General features: G+C 38.4%; 1 protein-coding gene across 1 annotated transcript in view; it reads right to left on the reverse strand.

The window, feature by feature from the left end:
- Positions 1-2,978: 2,978 nt before the first annotated feature.
- LOC146320941 (melanocortin receptor 5-like) overlaps positions 2,979-21,936 on the reverse strand; it is a 37,458-nt gene continuing 18,500 nt past the window's right edge. The window contains exons 2-5 of the mRNA XM_084725897.1: positions 19,299-19,534; positions 14,490-14,596; positions 6,260-6,448; positions 2,979-4,340 (exon numbers count right to left, since the gene is read on the reverse strand). Coding sequence (XP_084582023.1) covers positions 3,770-4,340; positions 6,260-6,448; positions 14,490-14,596; positions 19,299-19,466 — 1,035 coding nt within the window. The 5' untranslated portion in view covers positions 19,467-19,534 and the 3' untranslated portion in view covers positions 2,979-3,769. The remainder of the gene's footprint in view (positions 4,341-6,259; positions 6,449-14,489; positions 14,597-19,298; positions 19,535-21,936) is intronic.

The raw sequence follows: 21,936 nt of genomic DNA on the forward strand, positions 1-21,936 counted from the left end.
GGTAGACCAGCAGCTCCTGTGTTCTGTGAGGTAAAATGACTGATTTTGCCTATAGAGTTTGATTGGTTTGGAGAGAGCAATAATTTAGCATATATAACAATGGTTTCCCATCAGAATCTCCTGCAGCTAATACACTTGTTGTATTGTACCTCTTACAACCCCTTACCAATTATTCGAACTATCCCTTTACATAATATTGCCTTTTTGGCACTTGTTTGTTTAGAGTGCTTATATACTTGCTTTTTCACAAAGGGTTCATGTAGACAAGTTGCTGTGACGTCCTCTGTACTAAATAACAAAGAAGTTTGTTATTGTCTTCCAAAATCACGTTACCAAGACCAAGTTCATGAGAGTGTATCGGGACCGAAACAAGACCAGGACTTTTGGGGGTTGAGACCAATCACGAGTCGTGTCAAGACCAATTTGTTGGCAACCCTGCAGTTGTGGTCTTGATCAGTTTTGAAAATAAATTCTAGAGTCCTCATTGTGGGACCAAGACAAGACCAAATAAAATTGTGGACAAGATGAGACCTTCAATAAGCGGTCTTGAGGCCAGTCTCGAGACCAAGGCCGATCTCAAGTACAACATATTACAACACTAGTTTACACTACTTTCTGGAGCCCACTTGGAGGCCACGTTCCACACGTGCAGTAGATCAGTGTGTTCATCATCAACAGAGCGGCGATCATGAACACACCGATGAACACAGTAGTCTGTGTTGCCACAAATAATGGGGGCAGGAGGATATCTGCATAGAGTTTATCTACGCATACACAATCTGACCTTAGTGGGCCCTCACACATTTGCAGATGCTTGACGAATAACTGACCCTTCCTAAGATCCGCCCCTGTCTGGAACTTCAGTCTACTTTCTCCTTTCCTGGTTCCTGTACTTCTATGTGTATGTCTATGTTTAAAAGAAAACCACATTCTGAAGATGGTAAAAAATATGTTCTTGGAGGACCTGTAAAAGCCACATAGCTAAAAGCTGGCTAATCTATACCAATCATTAGCTAGCTAGTTTGCTAGTGTTGTGCTAGCATTAGCTAACGTAACATGTGACTCTGTTACATTGTTGCATTAAAGTTGACCCAGGTTCCACTAGATACCAACTATTTAGTAAATGTTAGTAAAAGTTTGTGTTTGTGGTTAAAGAAATCAGTGTTGACTGTTAGAAAATGGGAAACAGTGTTCTCCTGTGTTTAAGTGATTAACACTTCAACCTCCTCTTTAAGAGCTATTGTGGCATAAGTAACACCACGCTACTTCTGCTTTGGTTCCTTACTTGAAAGATAATTCACACAGCCACCAGGTCACACTTAAGTAAACAGCACACACAACTGAATTACCTTTTAGACAGAAAACAGCCCTGCTTTGAAAAATGGAAGGGGCTGTGCTGATGTTGCTTCAGGTACTAGTGAGACAATGAAATACAATCCAGGATGCATTATAAAGTCATACTTAACAAGAGAATAATTTTGTCAAGGCAGCAATCATTTAACTTTTGATTACAGTGATAATCCACCAGGAATACATGCTTGCACATATTCGATTGGCCATCAGCAGCTTGCCAGATGTTACTGCATTTCACTTCAACAGAAGTTGAGCCAGGTTCAGCTTTTTTGCTGCACAAACCCACTTTTTCTGCCAGATCCCTCTATGCTGACACCACTACTTGTGTCAATGATTTGGCTGCTGTGGCCTAATTAAAACAAATAAGGGGGACAGATTTTTCACACAGTGCTGTTTTCTGGCTGAACTTGGTCTGATGCTGATGTTAAAATGCTGCTGGTTTTCTTGTGAGTTTGTCTCTAGTATTTACAGGTTATAATTATGTATCACATGACAATGTAATGTAAAAAGAAATTATTATACACAACAAAAAATGACAAAAAACACACTGACGTGTGAGACTACATTGGTAATGTATTGTTAAAAGAGTACTCCACCGAATAACATGGTCAAACCATATTACTATCAGAGAATAGAAAGTATGAAAATTGATGCAGCATTTTTTAATCCACACATTCTTCTTCGTTGACCCAGTACCTGTATTACCCACAATGCAACTCAACTGTTGACGGTTCGCACAGATGTGGAAGTGTTGGGCCCTGTGTCCACATAGGGTTTTTTTCCGTGCTGAGAAGGAGCATGTGGGTGGTGCTGTAGAATTTAGGTGTCCCTCATTCATGGCGCCTCTATGCAGACTCTGGTTGTCTGGAGCTACAGATATCTTAGGCCTTGGATAAGGTCCAAACAGCTTTTGCTTTATTTACACAGAAGCAGCACTGACATGGTGTTTCTGTATGATGTGAGACATACTGTATAACACTGAGTGTTTCTATTGTATCTTTAAGTTTTTGGTGTGAACTGTACCTTTGTGTACACGCTGTACAAAGAACTTCTCAAAGTGATCAAAGACCAAAGTAAGAGCTGACCAGGAAATTGGTTTCTTCATCTGGCAGTGTGATAAAATAAAAGTAAAAATAAAAACGCAGTTTGTGATTATGTTTGATGTATGTAGTTCAATTAATGCTACAATAACAGAGGGTTGCTAAGTTTACAATACATACATGATAAAAGCACAACACTTGCCAGCAACGTTCAGTGTTCGCCTTATCTGCTCCAACAAATGGGCTTTTCTGTCTTCATTATGATAGAGTCCATCTGCCACAGACAGAACAAACCCCTCCTCCGTTTTCTTGGTTATCAAGGTGCAAAGCCCCCATCTTTTACCTGACTAGTTGCCTGAAAGAAAAAAGTGTCAATAATGACACCAGCATCTTTCTGAAAAAAAAATCACAAGAACTGTTCAGAGAGGCAGTGCAGAAATGTCAAGAGTACTTTGTACAAAGATGCTGGGTGCAGCATTTCTTTCTCTGGACTGCCACAAACGCTCTCTAATAACTAAAAAAAACACTTGCTCTAATAACTAAGGACACTGGCCCTCATGCTCACAGCAACTAATGTGTTTTGTATCAGCCTCTCTGCCCTTTTGTCCTTTTTCTTTCCAGCTGCTAAGCAAAAAGTGAAATTGTGATTTCTTTTACTGAAAAACACGGCACTCTACAGGTGCGCACCCAGACTATGTACAGCCATGCATGCCATTCATGTTCTCTAGCCTTTGCCACCTTTGTCTCAAAAAAATCCAGGAAAAACTCTGAACATCTATTGAAAACTTTTCCCATTTGTTGTTGACTTCAGTCTTCCATCATTTATTCATGCATGTAGATTATTTTCAAGATGGCGCACACTGCTCCAAAGCAATATTAGGTACGCGGGATAGCCATCACTTGCATGGTTAAAAGCAAATATATAAGCGCTCTTGCACAAGAGCATTGAATGTTTACTAATGATAGTAGTGAAAAAGAAAATGTTTTGTAACCAAAGGGTAGTAAGAACTCACTGATTTAAAGAAGAAGGCCAAAGCAGAAGAATAAAAGGAATGTCAGCAGGGATAAACGAAGGCCACAAACAGTTTTCTGTGACGCACTTCCAAATGAAACATGATTTCAAATGGTCCTTGCTGTGTGTTCAAACAGTGGACCTAATAAACCAGCCAGACAGTAGTTTAACCTTGAGTTAAAATGTGTGTCCTCTTTCTGGTTCATACTGGACAGAAAAGAAAAATGTGCTTGGTTATACACTGTGTGGCTGAGAAGTGCAATGAACGAGTTCTCAAAGTGTGTTTTCACAGATTTTCGTGGTTACGCTCCAGTGTCAGATCCAGTCAGTTCACCCTGCTCGAGCTTTCATCGTTCTGTCTGTCTCAGTACTTACCCGTCAGAGCACAGAGGTTGGCGCAGGCATTTCTCAGGCTGTAACAACAGATGATCTCTTTAAAAGTCTTCCTCATCTCCTGACTCCTGAAGGCGTAGATGAGTGGGTCGATCACAGAGTTGCACATGATGAGGATGAGGTACATGTTGAAGTGGGACATGAAACATACACAGTAGAGGTTCCGTGGACAAGAGATCATCAGGATGAGGTGGAGGAAGAAGGGAGCCCAGCAGACGATGAAGATCCCCAGCAGGATGGTCAGCGTGATGGCCCCTTTCATGCTGGCCCGCTGGTGGATTGAGTTGTAGCCAGGCAGGGCAGCGATGCGCTTGACGTGCGAGCGTGCCAGCATGAACATGTGGCTGTACAGGGAGGCCATGATGAGCAGCATGGCGAAGAACATGGAGACCAGGCAGATGATGACAGGGGTGGTGTCAGAATAAATGATGAAGACGATCCCACAGCCTGTGCAGAAGGTCCAGATTCCCCCAATGATGCAGCCGGCTCTCTTTACTGTCATGATATTGTGATACCTCAGTGCATAGAAGATAGTGACGTACCTGTGGATAATAACATATGTTGATTTCCGAAGTAAGCGTAGTAATTACGGAACTTCGATCTATGAAGGTTTTATAGTTGTAAAACCTTGCTCCAGCCAAAAAAGCAAATGTAAAAACCTGTGACATCTCCACAATGTAAAGTCCAAGTAGGAACTTTGCAGGAGGGGGTTACTTGTACTGATGATACAACATTAATGCTAAAAGACTGAAGCTACAGCCACATCTCAGCAAACATGGGTGGGCGGTGAAATACAACACGTATTTGTACATGATAATTGACAGAAATACACTCACTAACATCAAAAAAGGAACCACAGGGATTAGATTAAGTGCAGCGGACTTTGAGACAGTCATTCAGCTACGATCGCCCCCAGGAAGAGAGCTAGGACAAGAGATAAGCTAACCCAGCTTAGATTTAAGAGACCAAGCCAGTGGAATGCATTGGCGGTGGGACATTTTGATTATACGCCAGCCCACATCCTCTTCCTCAAACCCCCCCACATAACAAATCCCAATTTAGCCCCTAGGAATAAGGTAGGAGTTTGGTAAATGCGTAGTATCCAACACAAATTCGGCTGGAAGTAACGCTACTGCAGATAGTAAGCTAGTTAGCATGTTAACATTTGCATCTTATGTTAGAGGAGATAAAAGACAGAGTTTAATACATTCCTCACACAAGACCACGAAAAAGATGCTACACTCCAAATGTATGAAACACCAAGTATCTCTCTTCTTAGAGCCCCATAAAGAAATGCAATATTTGACGGGCCTGCTGTACTTAGTTACAGTTGCTAATCTATGATTGGACTGTTGCTGTTTGGAAGAGTACTTGCAGCACTATGTGGTCAAGTTAGCAATGATAAAAATGGCAGAATTTCAAAATAAAGGCACAAAAACTTCTTGCTTACATTTAGGCCCAAAAATTCCCTTAAAAAATTGACTTTTAGATGAGGGAACCGGAAGTGCTAATATGTTAACTCATATCTGGGTTTTAGGACTGGTTCCTGCAGCACTACATAGTGCAGAGAATATAATGCAACAAAAAAAGGATGCAGACTTGCAGAAAAAACTTAGGATCATGAGGCTATTCTCTCAGATTTAACAAAGCTCCTCCAAAGCCACAGAAGACATTTTACAGCAGTTTTAAAAAACTGTAGGGGTGCCCTGTTAAATTACAAAAATAGTTTTACAAAATTGTGTTAATGATGAGTAAACTAAACTTCATGAAAAATGGAAAAAGATCATTTTTAAACCAAAATAAATGTTATTTGTTTATTCATATATTATAAGTATATATTATTTGTTTCTTTCTATGTATTTTTGTACATTTAAAACCATACAGAAAGACAAATTTTACATTTTTGCACAGTCAGCTAAAATACAGCTACTTCAATAAGAAAACATTATGCCACAGTATTTATTCACATCCTGGTAATTAGAACCAAACTAGGCTACCTTTTGATAAGACATCATTACTATCATTACTATCATTATTATTATTATTATTATTATTATTATTATTATTATTATTATTATTATTATTAAAATACCTGGGTTGTGTTGTCACCAAAAAGTAGGACCTGGGAGACCTGACAGGTTTCTGTGGACACCAGTATGTTGCAGTTGTTAATTACACTGCACAGCCTCTGTTGCATAAAGTTATTGTTTTCATGTAACATTTTCATTAGCTGAGCTAAAAGCGTGACCTCATGCCTTGTTTCAGGACAAAATCAAGTAATGCAATAACGCACACTAACTGTTGTGAGAGTGAATTTAATTAAAAAGTAATTTTCATTTAAAAGCTTTAAAAGGCCTTCTCCTGGAGGGATAATAAGAGGCAACTACAAGAGTTACAAAACATGCTAATGGAGAGATAAAAGTGCTTGTATCTAACCACACACACCTCCCTCCATCATTACCTGTCCACAGCGATAGCCAGCAGGCTGCACATCGACGCGACAACAGAGATGCAGATCATGGAGTCAAACACGTTGTCCATCTGCCTGATGAAGTGGTCCTCCACCACCAACTGTCTGTTGTTGAGGAGGTAAATGATGATGGTCTCCCAGGCGTTGGACACACTCACCAGCATGTCTGCCACTGCCAGACTGCAACAACCAAACAAGACTGGTTCAGCTTTGATCATAAACATAGAGGTTCACAAATCTGTACATCCTCCTGTTTATGTGTTTTCTCTGCATGAATCCAGGAGCCTGCAGAGTTACTGTTGTAACCCCTCTCCTGCATGACAATACACTCACATCACAGTGAAAAACAAAATTATTTGATTATTAAAGGTGCATTATGCAATCTATATTATTCTCTTTTAGCAACCAGCAAAAATGAAGCCTGGTCCTTAACATTTGGACCTCAACAATTCATAAAGCACTTTTTTACCTAAATATATGGGTCTTTCACATCAAAACAACAACAAAAGGCAAGTTTGATGTCCAACATATCTCTTGTTTTCCCAGAAATAATAGCAACTTACAGCTAGTAGGAAATACAGCGTTGCCTTGAATAAATTATGGATTTCTCTGGGTTTGAACATTGCTGGAATAGTTGGAATAATGTACACTATAAAGTACACAACTCAATAAAATATATAACACAGGTCTATAGTTATTAGACATTTTAATGCAGAAATGTTGCAACTTTAAACACTGACTGAGGAACAGTTAGGTATATATATCGGGAATGCGTCATACAATTTTTATCAACATTATTTAATGGTGACACATTGACACCCTTGACAGAAGTACTTAAAGGACCAGCACATAGGATTTAGTGACATCTAGTGATGGGCTTGAAGATTGCCCTCCATGCATTTAGGAAAAACTATGATGGCTGCAAGTCTCATGAAAAATGCAACAGGCTGCATTTAGAGCTACTTTAGAAACACAGTGGTGCAAAATGCCTGCCTCCATAGAGAGTTACCCAAACCTACTATAAAGATAAAGGGCTCATTCGAAGGTAATTAAAACACAACTATTGTTATTTTCAGATGATTATGAACTAATGAAAACATACTTATCCATATGATTAGTACATTCTGCCATATTTTGTCAAAGAAATCTGTTAATCTTTCACACTGGACCTTTAAGTACACAACACAAAAACTAATGAGACTAAAACCATCTTTCCATCAACATGGAACTGGTTCACACCCCTAATTCTGAACATTTCAGGGCATTACTACCAAAAATAAATTGATTCGGAACCTGAAAAGTTTGTTCCCATCTAGAACCACACATAGCAGGTTGTCCTTGTCCTGAAGTGCAAATCAAAGTGGGTGTGTCACATTCTGCAGGTCATTGTCCACACCATCTGCTGATTACACATCTTCACATGAATTTGATGGAGACAGGGGCTGGTTCGCTACACAGCACCAAGACCCCAAGAATCTTGAACGGAACTGGTTCAAGACATTTGATGGAAAAGTGGTATGTGAGTCCACAGCCATGACAGTGGCTCTTTGTGGTTGTGGTGCTTTGTGCTAAATGCAAAAATATCATCATGGCGATAATCTCAGAATACAAATGTGTGATGTTTAGTAGGGATTTTAACCACATTCACAATCTTAGTTTAGCATGTCAGCCCACCATCCTGCCATTCATTGTTTATAAGCTTACAGTGAAGTCAAACTGCAGGCAACCCTCCTCCCCCACTTCTCATTCATTGCTGTGGGCGTGATAAAGATTGAAAGCTAGCCAGCTTGTTCATTACCAATCACCATGTAATTTGGCCTTTTGAGAGGTTCTCTAACTATTTCCAGACAGCACATCATTTGCATTTGTCTGTTATCCTGAAGGCAAGAGACACAAGGGATACCATCAATAATGATCTTCTCCTCCACAGACACACATCAGGTAAACTTCCTGACACATCACTCCAACACTTCCCCCTTGTCAGCAGGCAAGGCTAATCTTGCCCTAAGTTGCATAAAGTTATCTGACAATGCTTTCTGAAGCTATTTGCAAGGAGGGAAAATTGCATTATTTCAGCTGACATTGGACAAGAGACAGGCTACACCCTGGAGAGGCTGGCAAATCAGAGTCGTCAGTCAACATAACCTGCTTGTTTGTGGACTGTTGCCTGGAGAATACCCGCACAGGCACAATTAAGAGTCAACACAGAAAGGCCCCAGGCTGCCCAGTGGGTAGGATCCCTAAACCTTCTTGCTGCGAGGAGACAGTGCTATTCACTGCACCACCATGCCATCCTGTGTTAGCACACTAACATTTGATAATTAGCACTAAAAACAGTCAAAGTATTGCAAATTAAAACTGAGATCTGACATTGGCACTAGATAAAAAGCAGTGGCAAACCGTGACTATTAGAGCTGGGACTTCAGTTTAGCCAAAACTTAGATAGACACACTAAAAATGCAGCCAAATAGACAAAGATTTTGCTGAAATAAGCAACAAACAGCAGGTAACATGTGACATGTGATTGTAATGTGTAGTTGCCATATACAAAAATCCCAGTAGAGGGCAGCAGACACCACACAATGGCAGCAGAATAAGTAACTTTTTTTTTGAGTTTTCTGTACTTAAACATGTATTAAACAGTAGATAACTGCCATTTACTCTGCTATTATTGTTTGGATTAGTTATAGCTAAGTTTGTGTGTGATATTAAGAGCAGTAATAATCTATATGAATCATTTTTTTCATTCTTATTTCTCTGTTTCAGTACCACACACAAAGCTACAGGTAGCATATCCAGTTATATTATTTCTATCTACCAACACAGCTCTGTCTGCTGTGATGCGTTGTTGGATGTAGCTTAAAAAACAGATTCAAGTGTCTGAAAATTGTTTTCTAACAGATGTGGGGACGAGCACAATTTCAGTCTCCTAAATAGCACAGTCTTTTGCAGATGCTCTGCTATGCTGCAAAAGTCTGCCTTGAAAAAGAAAGCACTATCAAGTTAGCCAGCTAGCAACAGCGTTGGCCTCGACTGCTTCGTCTTGAGCGAGATATCGCCATCCTTCAGGAAGTCCTAAGGGGATGATTGTTGGTCCCACCCACTGTAAATCAAAATGTGATTGGTTAATTCACCTGTCACTTTCTAAACAAACACACAGGCTGTGGCCTTCTGTCCCAGTGATGAAGTCTTTAACCAATGAGTGAACCAGCTCTAACCTCCCTCTGCCTAGAGACAACAACAAAAAATCTGATTGGATAACTCTATTTTGCTGTTTTCAGGACAGTGACTCTTAAATTAGAATTAGAAGAAAATAGCCTAATAATTAAATGAAATAAATCAAATGTAATATATTTAAACATAATATTTGAAGTACTGATAAGGCTTTTCTGAAGGTCTAGAAGGCTGTCAAGCTCCTCTGATAAAAAGTGAGATGATCATAAAAGTTATCATGAGTCATCCTCTGGGGAAAATGAATGTCAGAAATTTTATGGCACCATCCAGTTGTTGAGACATTTCACTTTGAAACAGAAATGTCAATCTCATGGTGCCATTAGAGGAAAAGTCAGGATCACCAAACTTATTAGGATTTGCCTTCCAAGGACCATGATTCATCCAATACTTGATAACATATTTTACTCTGGAACAAAGTAACAGGCTGACTGAAAACAACCTATGATTTCAAACCTATAAAGCCGCACTGCTATTGTGACTGGAAACAACAAAGCAGTGGAGATTTATCTATTTCCATAAAACAAAATGCAAGTAAAAGATAGCAATGCTCTCATCCCAAAGTACCCCTCTCTGTCTCTGTCAGTCACTCTAGACAGAGTTATACTCCAGACACCTCAAAGAAATCATTCAAAATCAGATCAAAGTGGTGACCTGAATGACTGATGTGTCTCTGAACACGCTGCTGGCATCAACTGAAAACTCTTTTGCTTTGGTCTCGGCAGGGGGACTAAATCTTTCAAGTCAAAAAGCTCCGATCCAAATAAAGTCACAAGTAATTGGTGTTAATGTCAAAATTGAGCCACTGTCTCTTTTTTGATTCTGTCAAGTTGAGTCATCAAATTCACAACTGGACTCCAGCATCCATTCCAACCAATGTCATGTGTCAAGAGGCCACATGTCTGCCAGGAGGAGCTGCTATCACATGTAGGAAAAACTGTGAAATCAATTTATGCCACTATGTGATCACTCCGAGCAGGGTACGTGATTATAATATCAAAAGAGAAACTCAGAAACTCTTTTATAACTCTAGATTCAGCGTGGCATTTTAGTCATTCATTTTTAATATGTGGCTTTGTGGATTTATTTGTTTCTTCTGGCAACACAAACTACAGACAGTCCTTTCACTGATGTTATTGCTTTGGCAGTAAAGGTGTCCCGTGGAGGCAGTAGGGACAGGGGACCCTTTGCTGTCAACATTGCAGTTAGAGGGTGTATTAGCCTAAAATCCTGTCAACAAAATTCATGCTGCTACCTAGCCTCTACAATTATCAAGTGCAGCCTGCACTTTATCCCTCTTTTTCACACTGCAGCATCACTGCAGAACAGTGGCAAGAGGTGCACCAACTGACCAGTTTCCAAAGTCCCACCCCGTATTGCTCTGTGCTCCAACAATAACCAATAATCCAACAATAAGCAACGTTGGAACCTCGGTCAACTCTCTCCTTTCCTGTTTCCTGTACGTAGATGTGCTAGGCATTTCTATGTTGAAAAGAAAACTGAATTTTTAAGATGGTTAAAGTCTGTATAAAGGAAAAGGGAACTGGTCTTCGAAACACATTGTACGTGTTAGAAATGTGAAAAGACTGAGAACTATGTAGTACTGAATTGTGAAGTTAGACTGGTTAACGATTTCTGTGGATGAACAGACCTGAAATATCAATGACATACTAAAGTCATGGTCCCCCAACACTATATTAGCCCCACAAACCGACACATGAACACATGACACCACTTGCCTTGCCCCTCACTCTCTCTAATGGTCAACACACCTTCAGTGACTCTCTCCAAATCAGCCCAGCAGTTCACTTCAGCTCACTTCAGTTCCAATAACCAGAAGAACTGTCACTGTGCTCTAGCTCTGGTGGCTCAAACATGTCTGGACATGTCCAATAAAGCCACTAGATGGAGCTTCCATGTCTCAGGTCATTTTCAGGTCATAGTGGTGTTTAACACTGAGACAGCAGAAGACAGCTGACTGAAGTACCAAGCTTGCTTAACTGTTATTGGAGAACAGAGAAAAAAGGGGCAAGACTTCCGAGGGGTCAACTGAAATCTCATCATATGTGATATTTTTGTGTTGGGGGAAGAATAACTACATCACTACTACATTTTTTTGAAAAAACTGTTGTGTTAAACTCAAGACTGAAATGGGGGGCTTGAATCTGTGACTCCGACTCAAGATTTTAACACATCTGGGAAATCGTCCTTAAAAACATTTGGCAGGTGATTGGATGAATCATTTGTCATTTCTCTAACACAGGATAACTTCAGCCAATCAGATCAAACTTTTGCCAAAGCCAGTCGGGAGAAGAGTGAAACCATATCTCTTCGGTCGAGAAAAGCCTTCAGTGCCCTTCTTTGTTTTTCTTTCAATGAAGAAATACTGAACATTAACATTAAGGCAATATCTGACCATTATAAGATGAGTGTAACTACACATCTTGCACACACCTTCAGATGACTATTTGTTCACAACCCCACATAACCTTTGGCTATAATAACTTAACACAAGGCCCAAACAAAGAAACACTAAATGTAACATCTGCGGGGATAAAGGATGCTGATCGAGTTACTTTGTAATGTGAACGCTTATGTGATTCTACACATGGAGGAATGATGACGCCTTCTTGGTCTTCTCCCTGCTCTTTCATGCATTCGTATGTCTCCCAGCGTTTTGTGATTGGTGTTGGGTGATTCGGTTGTGCACTCTCCCTCCTGCCTGTCAGCACATTTGCTGGGGTGTTACAGTCCATAATCTTCATCTCCACTTTCTGACAGCAGTAGGCTTTATTTGTTCCCAAATGTTAGATATTCTGTGATGCATTATTATGCATGATGCAGTGGCTGGATATAATTTTATACTGCATTGCAGTGGCTTGTTTAAAGTGATCATACAACAAACAACTAATTAATGCTGATACTTTGTGCTAATAGATAAAGGAGTGGTGATAATACAGTACATGGTTTGAAGTCCTTACATGCAGCTATGCTTTGTTCTAAGCAGACTGGATAGTATGCAGTATGCAGCAGATGATAGAATGCTCATAACTACCATTCATGACTTGACTTGGACTTGCAAAAAATTATTTGTGAACATGTCTGGCTCAAGACATGCAAATTATCTTCATCACTTTTATAAATAGGCCCATTTTGCCACCTCAGGCAGGTGCAAAAACATTATTGCACAAATGTTTTTTATTTTAATTTGTGATGTTTTTATTCAGGTCTTCTGCAGATTAAAATGTGAACAGGTGGTTATCATAAGTCTCTGGCAACACACTATTCCTGCTCTCATCACATTAACATACCATCACAGGAGTAAAATTAGGAAGCTAATTAAATCTGTGATCCAGCACAAGTCTTGAACACAGAATGCTTCAGAATGTGGAGCCTTCACAACTGAAATATATTGAGAAATCTTGTTGGCATTGACCAACCTTTGTTTCTTTTTTTTTCTCTGTTTTGTAAAGGGAGTCTGCAATAATCCATGCAATTCCTTTCAAAACAAACACAGGTTAGTCCAAGAACCGCCCAACCAATAAGGCCCAATTTTGAAAGTTCCATTTCGATTTTGTTCATGAAGAGACTACAGGCACGCCAGCAGCTCTTTAGCACAGCAGTGCTTTGAGCTAAATGCTAACATCAGCATGCTAACATACCCACAATAACAATGTTAACCACTAATGTTTTGCAGCTATGTTTACATGTTCACCATCATATTTGCACATTAGCATGTGAGCATTTGCTAATTAACACTGAACACAAAGTAGAGCTGAGGCTCAGCCAGTTGGTGGTGCTATAAGAAAAACAGGGGATCAACAGAGATAGAAGTATGTCAGCTGCTGAGAACAACGTACAGAGAACAGGCTTAAAGTGGAGCTTATGTACAATACATAAGTGGAGCATCTTATGTAGTTAAGAATGTTATGTAATTGACATTGTGAAGCAGTGGTAGTTTGGTTTAGGCACAAAAACTACTTGGTTAGGTTTAGGAAAAAATCATGATGTGGGATAAAATAGGTTAGTTATAAGAAAGTAAGTAATTTCCTGGTAGTTACATATGCAAGTATGTAACTACCAAAGCAAAGCAAAGGACAAACATAGTATAGAGAGCAACTCTCACACTTTCACAGACCAGGATTTGTTTCCTGTGTGAAACCAGGTTATTTTAAGCCAAACCATGATTTCTTTCTCTTTTATTATCATTACTGACCTCTGTACAAAATTTCAAGGAAATCTATTACACCATTCTGTATCAAAGTGATGGACTGATCAGACATGCACTCTCATATCTCAACATATACACTCTCATTCAATTTGCAGGACACGTGTAGCTACAGTAAAGCAGTCACAGTGGAGGAAGAAGATGAACTTGCACAATGAAAATCAATATGTAGGTTGGAAACATTATAGACTTTTATACTGAATTACCAACCATACAAAGCAGGCAACTGCAAGATACCCCAAAGGCACTTGGTCCAGTGTAATAAAGCACATATTTGTTTGCTCATACTGAATGCACCACAAAAGCACAAATTGAGACAACTGCATTATTACCTAATCGTAATGTCCCATCTTGTAAATGGCCCAGAGTTAGGATCTAGTTTTAAGGCTTTTATTATTTCACTTCATGTTGGTCTTAGGTGGTGCATAATCCCTAAATTAATTTGTAGTTAATCACATTACAGTTTTACATAAACAAGGCACAAGAGTGGGGGAAACAGGGGGTTCACTGAGAGGCCACAGCTCATTTTTTGCCCTGGGGTCCTTAGTTTGATGTATTAGTAGTATATAATTATGTATTAGTATATGTATATAAAGATAGAGTAAACACACTGAAGAATGCTTTAACTTTAATAAACTGCTACTCTGCTGATCCTGCAGTCCTGATAGTGTAAAAGCATGGGAAATTCACTCACACTCAATATTGTTTTGAGCCTGTTACACTTTTCCATTATGTTTGATGTTGTTTGTATGAACCATTCACCTGCAGACGAAGAAGTACATGGGTGAGTGGAGGTTCTTGTTCTTTACTATGGCTGTGATGACCAGGATGTTCTCCAGCAGGGAGATGATACCAAGGATCAGAAAGACCTGAGAGGAGTATAACACAGTGTAAAAGAAAAGAATGGATGAAAGGAGAAAAAAAACCCACTACAAAAAGTTTTTTTTTCTTCAGGCTGTTCTCAAAATTGTGGCTTTTGTTCTAAGAAATATTGTATTATTTCACCAAATCTGGATCATTATTAGTATTAAAATGAATCAAGGTGAGTGGAGTAGATCACATTCCCGCCAAAAAGGTTGGGAGCCAGTGAATATTATGGTAAGAACAACAGTAGAATAGTGCTGTAGTCAGAGTCATTGAGCCTTATGCAAGAACGCTTTCGTATTCTTAACTTTCTCTTACTTCTCTTCAGATGACTGACTCGTACAAATACAGCAAACATTTGTATAGATGGTTCACATGCATATTTTAGTGCATATGCACTTGTAAATTAGCACACATCAGACCGGCAAATACAGGTACTTTGCGGACTTGCCTGAAACTGAACATCTATGGTATTTTAATAAATTAAGATTAATCAGTCAGCCATCCTTCCAAGGGGATCACTGTGCTGACACACACACTGCTAATACTGAATTACTAGGTGTTGTTAAGCTTAATATTGTCTGTAAATAACAAAACCTCTAAGGTAGGCTACAGTGTGACACTGCTGTACTGTATTACAGCAGTGTCTGCTGTACTCACTGCTCTCCTTTTGGGATCTCTTCCTTTCCGAGAAGGATGTGGAACCAGTAATCTTGATGGGTTTGTATGTTTACTTGTTTTACAACCTACAGCGCAGTAGCTTTTCAGCATTTTTTCTATCTCTGCCGTTATATGAAACAAGTGAGTTTTCCCCTAGAAGGAGGCTTGGCATTGCTGACTCGGGCTGGATGAGATATTGCTGGTCTGATGTAGACTTAGAGCAACTCCCTAGTTATATCATATACAGCTGTGCTTGCTGGCCCAAAGGTCAGGAAGTGTTCATTCATGAAAACGGCACCAAAGAGTAAGAAGAAGAACTTTATTAACTTGTAGATTGAAGTCCGGAACTGCTGCCTACCTGAAGCATGTACTGTCACTGATATAAAGAGGAAATGGTTGGATATAAAAATGTCAGTGAGTTAACAGAGGAAGGGGTCGAGGTGAAGTCTTCATCACAGGGATGACGAATGATACATGACATAATAGTCATAAATGATGCTGCAATGGAGGATTCCCTGGACAACGACTTGCATAAACCCAGGGGTGGAAGTAACTAATTACAAACACTCAGATTACTGTAATTAAGTAGTTTTTTTTTCAAGTATATTTTCAAGTCTCTACTTCAACTAGTACTTAAACATGCATTGCAAGATGTAACCTACTTAGTTACTTTTAAAATCATAGTTGAGTACTGAGTACAATTTGAATTAATATCCAAACCTTTCATCTGCATTTTTGTAGCCATTAAGGTGATCTGATCGCAAACGGGCCACTGAAAACGATGACATATGGACAATAAAAAATAAAATGCTGCAGCAGAACACATTTAACTGCTGTTAAGAATTTAACCAATTAAAAATGTATTCATTGATATTTAATCAATAGACAGGGCAGTGATTGCACCTCATTTGACATATTTCTGTCTGACAGAGCCGTTTGTTGAGTAAGGAAAATTAAACTTAGACAAAAAACAAAAAAAAAGTGTTTTCAACCACTGGTTAATGCACAAAATTTTTGGAGAGGTGACCGTGATATTAAAAGTAACTAATACTCTGAGTAGTTTTTGCAACAACTACTTTTACTTAGAGCTATTAAAGTATATTTCTAACACCAGCACTTTTACTTGTAATTGAGTAATATTTCAGCTCTGTAAACAGTACTTGTACTTGAGTACAGATTTTTTTTAGTACTCTTCACACCACTGCATAAACCTACATGTGACATGAGGTGATCAATTTAAATTAATTATGATATTGTTATTTTTAAAATGCAGTATAATGGCAACATGATTATGAAATATACTATAGATCAAACTCAAAGATGTTCCAACTAATAAAATACACAATCGTTAGAGGAAAAAAATATGGATAACAGCAGACTAACTGCACACGAGTCTCACGACAGGTCTGGAACGCTCAAACTGTGTTTGTGTTTTAGAGAAAATTCAAGATACAAGAAAATTACAGAATGTAAAAAGTTTTTTTTTTTTAAAAATCTCTCCTGCAAACCACTTAAGAACAAATGTGTTCGTATGAATAGTTCTTGCATGAGGCCCAATATTTTTCAAGTCACATGTAAGTCCCAAGTGTTTGCGCCAAAGAGTCAGAAGTCAAGACAGGTGAGTCTGTGTATCAGAAACATGGTAACTTGGTGTAGAACAAATAGTGGATATGATCAGTGGCACAGTTCTTTGAATTTGGATCAAGTTTGTAAATGAGTTTCAGCATGGTGTATTGGCGTTTTCTGTATGCATGTCATGTACATGTCATCATATTAAAATCAATAATTAATTGTGAGGAACTATACAGTATATTCGTCTAGGTTGCATGAAGTGTCACGTTATTTCATGCAAGGCCAAGAAGTCATATGCCTCCAGCTGTTATCAGCTGTCAGCATGCTGACTGAATCATTTCTTATCAGTCACACATCAATCACAGTCCGTTCTCATAACATGCAGCCCATTTAATATGACTCTCTACTCACCGATTCTTGCCACATGCTGCTGCTGCCAGCAAAGCTTTGTCTCCTCCACCTTAGCCTCCACCTGTCTATTTCAGAGTCATAACACGGCTCAAAAATTAATTGGTATTCATGTCTTGCTAAGGCTCACTTTTGTATGCCCAGGGGGGATTTTGCATTCCACTTCCCTTTTGGTGTAGCATGTGGCTTTGCTAATCCAGGGAGCTTCTCAAGGGCTGAGCAATCAGTGCCAAGCATAACTATGTGTCTATTTGTTGCATTAAATGGTGAAATATATGAGGAGAGTATTCCTGACTTAAGTTTTGTTGCTGTTGTTGCTTATTTGATTTTTTTTTTTTCTGAATGTCTATCTTAAATGTAAAAGTGAAAATTTAAATAAAAGAATAGAAAAACAGAGAGGCATGTCCTGAGTCAAGTCCCAATTGCTGAACTTTTTTGAGTTTTCTAAATCTCATAAATCATAATGTAAAGATGAGTATAGAAAATTACTTACTGTTAAGCAAAGCTAGCTTGCTATGTTAATATTAGCCTCTACCTACTGTTCTTTGTGCAACTACAAGTCTTGACCTGCACGTTTTACATACTGCAGTTCATTTTTTTGTTGACAACTTCACAGTTGTTTGTACGTGAACAAAATTATCTTTCTTTTTTTACAACTGCAGCTCAGTATCGTTACATTAGCTTCATCTAATGTTTATTTCTCTCCTGCAACTTGGATGCAGGCACATTGGTTCAAAAAAGCAGAACTGGGCAATTAAGTGTCAACCTGCATGAACTGATTCATGCCACACCTTTTAAATAACATAAATAACATACTTTTTGAATCTGATTGGCTACAGTGCTATCCCATTATGCTACAGAATGATTGGCCATTTTCTCAGTGAGAGACTGGACCTTATTTCAAACCAACTGTCTGAGTATTTTTGAATATGTATTACTTTCTTTTGTATGAGGCCTACTTTTAAACTTACAACAAGGTTAATTTAATTTATTACACAAAAACTGCTGCAGCTGGGTGAATATATAAAATTTAGGAGCCTCACAGCCTGACGATAGAGTGCAATGGAAGTACAATTTCTTTTTGAGAACTTAAAACATGGAAGTTATACATGCATACAATTTCAAATGCAGGAATATAAGAAACTATTCTATACTGTAAAGTCAGTAATTAAAGCAGATATGAAACATTGTAAATTAATGCTGCACACATACCTCATGCTAGTCCAGTTAAAAATTTCTGGATATGCCCCTGGGTATAAGGTATGAAGAACTGTGTATTCAAGTCAAAAGGGTCAAGTCCAAGTAAAGTCATGAATTCCAAGTCAAGGTCCAAGTCCTTTTTGATTTTGTCAAGTTGAGTTTAAAGTTTGTGATTTCAGTCTGACTCGAGTCCAAGTCCTGTGACTCGAATCCACACCTCTGGTAGGAACAGTGAACAGTTAATGGATGTTGGAGAACATAATGGAGTAAAGAAGAGCACAACAGAGTACTTAAAAAATGGAATGACACTGAAACAGGCTTGGGGAGTAACAAAGTGCATGTAATGGGATTTCGTAATCTGGATATGAAAATAAGGTAACTATATTCCATTACAGGTACAGACAAAAAGATGTAAGCACATTAAAGTTACATTTAAAACTAGAGATGGGGATTATTTAGTAGGATTACAATTCTAAAATAAAGAATGATACAATTCATTATCATGGAATCTAGTGAAATTAGTGGTGGAAATTTTGTCATTTGGTTGTCTTTAAATCAATCAGTCAATCAATAAATTACACACAGCAAAGGAGGGAACAGATGGACAAACTAATGAACCCTAACAACAAACATAAAATATTATATTAGGCTAAACTTCCTATTTTATATTGAGGTAATCCAAAAATAACAGCAAGTAATCAAGTTACATTAATATTGTGATACTTTGATTAAGTTACTGACTACATTTTTAACAAGTAATTAGTAACTGTAACAGAATACATTTTAAAGTAACCTTTCCAACCCTGCAGATAAGATAGTTAAATTTTATGTTGCAAATAAACAAAAAATACCACCGTTCATTCATACCTCTACTGCGATGTGGACCTGCTCGCATGCTGCAGGTTTGGAGGTGCTTGTCTTGTCTGGTATCAGCGGAGGGGACAGGGTGTAGTTCTGGTGGTAGTAGGAGTAAACCCAGGTGGAGTTATCCAGCATCACCTCCTCTTGGTAGGAGGACACATTGGATGCATTCATCCCTGCTGCTGCTGCTGCTCGGGTCCAGATCACTGCTGCTGCGTTACCGATGCCATTTTTCAAGCAGGCTGCAGAGGAAGACAGACGCCAAAGTGAGACATGATGTAAATAAAATATGACATTGGACTCCACAGCTCAGATCTAATGTGCCCTTTATTTCTCTCTCTTCTGATTTGAAAGTCAATGTTTCACTAACACACCAACTTCAGTTAATTTGAACACCCACATCTGGATTTCAAACTTCATCGCTTTATCATGTTGAGACATCACACCTGGGGCATTTCAGAAGGACTTGATGAATGAAGATATTTTATCACTGACTAGCTGCTACACTGACACAAACACCTCGGGGTTTTGACCGGAGCCTCAGCTGATGAGATGTGATGTGCTTCAGCTTTTATTCAACTCAACTCATGACCTACCTAACAGACCCTCTGGTCATGTCAAATGATGCAATGTGTTGCTTATACATTTGCACAGAGCTAATATAAACTCTTTTAACACGAGACGTTCCATAGAATGGCCATAAGTGTCATAGTTTAGTCATTTTGACCTTTGACTTTTTTGAGATTAATGCATTTACTCTGTTAGTTTAACTTTTAAAACGAAATAACACCAAAATGTAAATATTGTTAGAATTTATATATATTTATCAATATGCACACCATCATGTGTAGTAAACCAAAATGTTTGCATATATTCACAGCAGTATTTTTTCTCTAGGATAATAACATCACAGATTCAATTCAAATTTGAAATTAATCTAATTTTAGAGTATAAGCATGTTTTTTAAACAGTAATAACAAATTTCCACCTCAAATCATCTCATCACAAAAAATAATATAGTAATAATATATTAATATCATAGCCTATGGGAAAAGGCTGGACACAATTAAAACAAAATAAAACCCAAAGAAGTTGTAAACATAGTAAAGTAAAGTAAGGACATTATATTTGAAGAGCTTTAATACAAAAATTAAGTGAGTTATACATATAGGGACTGAGACAAAAAGTGTTACAACCGTCCCTGATCTCCCCCACTTTATTTCTAATTGAGTTTAATTAATTGATTATTTGTATTTTAATGTCAGGAAACTGGAAATTGAGACCACTTCAGAAGTTTTATTGGCAGAGACAATGATAGCTGCATCTCAAGCTGTGCAAAAAGTAACAATATAACAACAGCAATTTCCGTGTGGTTAATATGACCACCTGTGGATGAAATGGGCAAAAATGATCACATTTTCTTTGTCTTTTGTGTAATTTAGATAAAAAAAACATTTTAAATGAAAATACAGACATTTTCAGGAAAGGTCAAGTATCAGTAGTAGTGTATTTTTTTTTTTAATTCAACATTATTGCACATGTAAATTTGAAAACAGTCAAAGGCCTGGTAGCTCAGTTGGTAGAGCTTTCACCCCATGTACTGAGGCCATGGGTCCTCTGCAGCAGCCGTGGGTTCGACTCCTGACTGGGTCCCTTTGCTGCATGTCACTGTCACCCCCCCCCAACCAAAAAAACAAAAAACAAAAAAAAGATCCCCTTGGCTATTCTAGCTTTAACTTTCCCAGAGGCGTGTGGTAAATGAGGCGTTTCCAGGACAAAATATGCTGCTGAGAGCTGATAAAGACATCATTCGAACACCAAATGGAAAATTGGGAGGGAAGCAAAATTAAAACCATTCAGGCAAAGTTAGGTGACAAACGTAATTCTCCTTTATGTCCACAAAAACCCTGTTTGGACGGCAGTCTGTCTCATCTCAGAATGCCATTACCCAAATCCCATTACAAAGTGACGCTCCAAGCATGGTGGGGACTATAATTAACCTTTCCTGCAGGGCTAAATGAAAAAAGGTTTCAGTAGTTAAGACGTTTTACTGCTGTCTTGTGTGCACTTTGAATGCAACAATTGTGGGAAACCTGACTGATATCTCCATAATTGGAATTTAATTGTTGCAGTACTAATTGACACAGGCATTATCTTAAGCTGTTCAAAGACAAGAAGCAATTATAAAAAAAAAAAAAAAAAAAAAAAAAAGTAGAATTTATGCTGCAAATAGTCACAATTTCGTTCAAATTCCATCAGTGTGTTCTAGATAAAACCCTTGGAGTACAAAAAAGTTTTCTGTAGAACCTCCTTAATTTTTTCTAGATATAACCTTTGGAATATTAAAAAAACTGTAAAAAGGTTTTCTGTAGAACCCCCTGGTCAGGTTCTATATTAAAGCCCTGGAATATAAAATGGTTCTTGGTAGAAGCCCCTGGGTGGACTCTTGTTGGCACCCTGTGAAGCTGGAATGGTTCTGCATAGAACCTCCAAAGTTTCTCTGTCACTATGTGTTGATCCTTTCTGGCCACAGTTACAGCTGTTAAAGGGTTCCTTGTGCTTCAGTATCAGACACAGCATGTGACAAGTTGAGATGAGAATGTAATGAAATCCCATATGTTCTTTCCAAATATACAGAAAGGTT

Source organism: Lutjanus erythropterus, chromosome 9, assembly GCF_056507025.1.
Source record: "Lutjanus erythropterus isolate fLutEry1 chromosome 9, fLutEry1.hap2, whole genome shotgun sequence".
Taxonomy (NCBI): Eukaryota; Metazoa; Chordata; class Actinopteri; order Lutjaniformes; family Lutjanidae; genus Lutjanus; species Lutjanus erythropterus.